At 36.5% G+C, this 5,144-nt stretch overlaps 2 protein-coding genes across 2 annotated transcripts; both read right to left on the bottom strand.

Moving 5' to 3' along the window:
* Nucleotides 1–579: 579 nt before the first annotated feature.
* Nucleotides 580–1,216, bottom strand: EV154DRAFT_398212 (uncharacterized protein; the record flags this gene model as incomplete). Its single annotated transcript, XM_051595226.1, has 2 exons — nt 580–788; nt 862–1,216. Coding segments are annotated over 2 exons (564 nt in total), but the record flags the coding sequence as incomplete, so codon positions are not given.
* Nucleotides 1,217–2,090: 874 nt separating this feature from the next.
* Nucleotides 2,091–3,238, bottom strand: EV154DRAFT_582272 (uncharacterized protein; the record flags this gene model as incomplete). The annotated part of the gene is made up of 3 exons (XM_051606673.1): nt 2,890–3,238; nt 2,248–2,464; nt 2,091–2,184 (listed from the first exon to the last, which is right to left on the bottom strand). Exons 1-3 carry the CDS (start codon nt 3,224–3,226, stop codon nt 2,091–2,093), a joined length of 648 nt encoding a protein of 215 aa, XP_051450723.1. The 5' UTR covers nt 3,227–3,238.
* Between the last annotated feature and the right edge of the window lie 1,906 nt (nt 3,239–5,144).

Raw genomic sequence — 5,144 nt, 5'->3', positions numbered from 1 at the left:
TGGTCTACAAACAACACCAATGTAAAAAGCATTAAAGTTGGGCTATAGTTCAATAGAAACACGTTTTATTAAACCTGCAGGAAGGGTATTTAACAGCTGCATTTGTAAAATGTGAGATTTTCCTCAAGGTATACCCTTTGTGTTTTGGTCAATTTTAGGTCTTCAAAAAAAAATGTTAAAATCAAAATATAATAATTTCATATGATATTTTTAATAATTCTGAGTAAGTTTTTGGCTTGAAAGAATGTTCGGTGACGACATTTTATTATGCAAAAAATTCAATTCAAATCATGGTCTTAGGCAAAGAAAAGGGGCAATAAAGAATAAATAGTGAATAATGCGTATAGTATCCACTCAATTTTCAGTGAGGGGAACCTGCAATCATATTAGGCGCATGTTTTAAAACATAATACAGCACAGCCTAAGGCTTTAATTTGTGGATCTCATCTTGGATGGCATATTTTGAATTCTCTTTCACGCAGAAAACAAGATAAGTCGGGCTAGGAAAGAGATTAAAACATCATACAAGCATAAAAATGACCGCCAGAATCAGGAGCGGAGTTTGAAAGGGGATGTGTGAGATGGCTTGCTGACAGGTGCAACGACAGACGGTGATGAATCTGCTTGGTAACAGCAATGCCAAAATAAATGTGTGACGCTTAATAGCGTACGGATATTTTTCAGAGCGATGAATGAGTGAAGGCCGGATAATGCTAAAGGCAGGGTGATGCGGCCAATTTTTATTATTGTAAATAAACTGCTTTGTATCATTTGTGTCGTATAAAGAACTAATTGAAATCCTACAAAGCATTGTGAAATGGTTATGATCCATAAAAACTGTAGCAACATGTTTCCTCTTACTATTAACTTGAAAAGTGAGAATAAGATGGTCATACTTCAAGACGCTGTTGCACGATACGACGGCGAGCTTTAACTTGTCCATGCAAAGGGAATGATTGGTGGTGTTGTTAACGCTAAGCTTGACTTCTGTTAAAGTAAGGGATTGCCCAAATGCACGTTGGACCAAGGTAAATACAGTGGGCTCTAGACAAATGCCAGTGGTTGATGTGTTCTCCTTGTTTGACCATCGTAACAGAATCTTCCTCGTAGTATCGACCACAATGGATGACAGCAATGGATCATAATCCCAGGTTTGTACGTCTAATTCTCCAAATTGGTTCTTGTCTGTGATGACGTCAAACGGTAGTTTCACCAACCTACAATTAAAATACATGTGGAAGGATTTTAGTAATTAGAATACGCATTTTTCAAATTCCGGAAGGAGGCGAGATAGCTCTGCTTTGGACATATTAGTAATGATGGTCTTACATCCACCGTGGCAATGCCTGCGTTCATAGTAATCATGCTCCAGGGCAAACGCCTTTAAGGTAAGCGTACTAACGTTACAGACGCACCGTTGTCTATCAGCTGTTGACACCGGTGGTCGCATCTCGTATGATTTTCAAATGATAGTCGTTTTTCTGTTGCGATTTTGACCTGTATCCGGTTCCTCTGATGATTGGTGGTCTCTTTCAGCTGTTTTCCTGTTCACTTTATTATTTTTGGAGCATAACTGACGTTTGCTGACAGTAGGAGTCTGACCACGTTTACCCGTCATTTTAGTAAATGATTCAAAACGAACTAAGATAAAAAGGAAGGCTTAGTTCTTCATCATCAACGAAATCGGCTGCTTTAGTTCATAAATTGATTTCCTGTTTTTCATAGTTGGGTTATGCGACAAATTCTAGTGTGTGCGCCAGCCAAAAATAAAAAATCGATGTCATCTTTTTTCATTTTAACTCAGTTGGCGGTGCGCCAACAATGGCCTATCACATCGGGAAATTTTGGTGTAATTTGGTGTTAACACCATTTCGGTGCAAAAATCCGCTCCCATTGGCAGTCTGATGTTGACACCTTGTTACACCAAATTACACCAAATAGTGTTAACACCTAATCACATTTCATTACACCTAGCTGGTGTTAACACCTAAATCAATCTTATTACACTTGAATTATGTTAACACGTATATGCCCCTAATCCCACCTTCATGGTGTAAGTTAATGATGCTTTTAAAACCTTATTATATTTATTACAAAAATTGGATAACTAAAAATATGATTTTTATGTAAGGTGTCATTTGATAATGATATTCTCCTATGATCTTCTTTGCTTCTGCGTTTTGCCTACGTAATTAAATATCTAGGTTAGTACCGGAAGACTTTTATTTCTTTCATGTTGCTCTTTACCTTTCTGTTCGGAAATTCTTGGACATTTGTGTCCATTTGGGCTGCAAAATAAATTCGCATGGCCAAAGACAAGCACAATACTTAAGGAAACCAAACCTTGGATCGATTTCCACTACTTCCTCTTGCATCGATTTGAGCATTGTCCATTGCTCAGTGCCATTCAAGGATCCCCATCCTGTGTGTCGTATTTCCTCCAATAAATATCGTATAGAATGACCTTCAATGTGGTTAAATTATAATATTCGAGTGGTACTCTCATATTACCAGTATAATCTTGTTACAGATTATATATTGGGAAATTATATTATTATTGGTTGTTTTTGATTCTCATTAATCTGTTACTGAAGTGTCAGCTAATGAGAATTTTTCACTTAATAATTTGGGCCAATCAATATAAGAAAGTATTGATTGACTTAAGACCATGTAATTCTAATTGCCATGTTTCAGAAGATAGAAACAAGCCACTGCCTATTCCTTACCAGATTCAATCTCCCAGATGTTTGATATAAAAAGCGTCCTCCCTTTTGCGATGACTTTCTCTCCATAACTTTAATAAAGGATTAATAGAGACTCATTTCTTATTACTTCTTTTTATTCTGTTTTATCTATTTTAATATCTCAAACATCACACTGTGTACTTACCCATGTGATTTTGAGAAGCGAAAGCACGACAAATAGAAAGGGCAGAACGATTCAAATTCTCTATAATAGCTTCCTTGTCAGGTTCAGACAATCCTTCTACTTGTTTCAATAGCAAGATTGCTATCTCCAGTTTCTTGTCCTTGTATGAAACTGCCTTCGGTACAGTAATAGAAGGAACAGTACCAGAAGAAACAGTAGACTCACCAAGTTGGACACCTCTTTCAGTCAAACTTTGTAAGGCTTCCTGTAAAGTGTCGATTTTATTTTCAAGGCAAATGATGTTCCTTTCCAACGTTGAACAGCCTTCATCCACCTTTGCCGTAATCATATCATCCATCTATTTCTTTTGAGCTAACAAGGCTCTTTCTACTATTGCTTCTATAGACGAGAGCAAATCGGATGTAGGTTCGATGGGTTGTTTTCTTTTAGGAGGCATATCTAGAATAAAAAAAAATAAAAAGAAGAAAGTAGTGAAAACTTTTTATCCATGGTAAATAATCAAGCTGGTAATTATTAGTGTCATTATCTATTTCTGTCAAAAACAATAAAAGAAAAACAGACTCGTCGTCCAATTTTCTTTTCACACTTTCTGACACTTTAAAAAAATGGTTAAACATTACTGCCCTACTTGTCAAAAAAAAGTTAAGTTGAAATATTTTTCAAACCACCTTAATAATCATAAGGTTCAACAATCATTAAAAATCTATAGTCGAGTATCAAAAAATATTAGCATTAGTCCTTCAATAAATGGAAATACCGCAATGGGCCAACAAATCTTACAAAACTTGCAGAACACTGGCACCATGTTCGAGAATGTGTCTACAGAAACCGAAACGTACGAAGACGAACCTATGGATTACGATTACGAACAAGAAAATGTCGCGTTCGTTGAGGTATCACAAGGACTGCTTGCAGATGAAGAATTTCAAGATCAGAACATGGATCCTGAAGAAGAATGTTTGACCCAGGAAAAAAAAGATGTGAAGAAAAAATTAGAAATTTTTAAGAAAACCGTTGAAACACCGATTTATATTGACACTCAAGGCTGCACGAGACCTCTTGATTTGACTAAAAAAGCCAGTTTAAAAATAAGAGACAACATGACAAAGCGGGCAGTATCAAAAACTGCCTCAGAAGAATTAATTGCAGCATTTAATGAGTATATGTCAGATCTTGAGGTCGGTAAATTGATAAATGTTATATCTAAATAATTGTTTATTTATGACGTTTTTTACTAGAACAACACCTCCATTTGCTGTCACCCTACAAATGCGATGCAATCTCCAGCAAGAACATATCCAGAGTAGATTCAGATACGTACGACATGTGTCGTAACGGCTGTTACATGTTTGTGGATGATGAACAAGAGAGAGGACAGACTTAGTGTCCAAATGTTTTTTGTAAAGCTGCTAGATACACCGATAATGCCACAGGTGTACCTGTAGAAACTCATACGCAGTTATCTCTCGCAAAGCAACTCGGAAATTTTCTGACTCAACAAAGAAATGTCAACAACATCAACACATATAGAGAAGAGAGACAATCTTCGTCCAGATCTTACAAAGATGTTTTTGATGGTAGTGCCTGGAAGAACCAAGATTTAGAAGCTGATAAAATGCTCTCATTGGCTTTACATGCCGATGCATTTTCACCTTTTAAAAGAGGTGCTACAGGTCAAAGTATGACGCTGTTGATGGTGACAATTCTGGACTTGTCTGCAGAATTGAGGTATTGTACTGATAACATTTGAATTTGAAATGGAATACTGATTTTTTGAACATATATTTACTTCAAAAAGATTCAAGGCCGAAAATGTTCTTATCTTGGGAATAATCACCACGGAAAAAAAGCCATGGGATATCTTCAGCTTCCTTTACCCCACTTTAAAGGAGCTGATAACACTCGAGGAGGCTGAGATTTCCATGGCTTCTGATGGCACCTGTACGTATAAGGCCAAGCTTGTTCATGTTGTAGGGGATATACCTGGAGTAGCGGATCTTTGTTGTCATTCAGGACATACGTCCTATACTGGTTGCCGTATGTGTACCATTCGAGGTATGCAATCAAGTAAAAAACGGGCAATAGTTTTTCCCCCAAAAATGGACAAGGTTGGGGTTTTTTTAAAAAATGACTATAGAGATTCCAATGCGTTTTGTCATGGTGATAAGGTACTGCTATATGTAACCAGGAAAAAAAGTGTAGCTAAATAATTATATTCAAATTTACTAATGATACTGAAATACATATTCAAAAGA

The sequence above is a fragment of the Mucor mucedo genome (genome assembly GCF_025094135.1).
Source record: "Mucor mucedo strain NRRL 3635 chromosome Unknown EV154scaffold_229, whole genome shotgun sequence".
Lineage (NCBI taxonomy): Eukaryota > Fungi > Mucoromycota > Mucoromycetes > Mucorales > Mucoraceae > Mucor > Mucor mucedo.
This window is presented reverse-complemented; position numbering and strand designations above follow the sequence as displayed.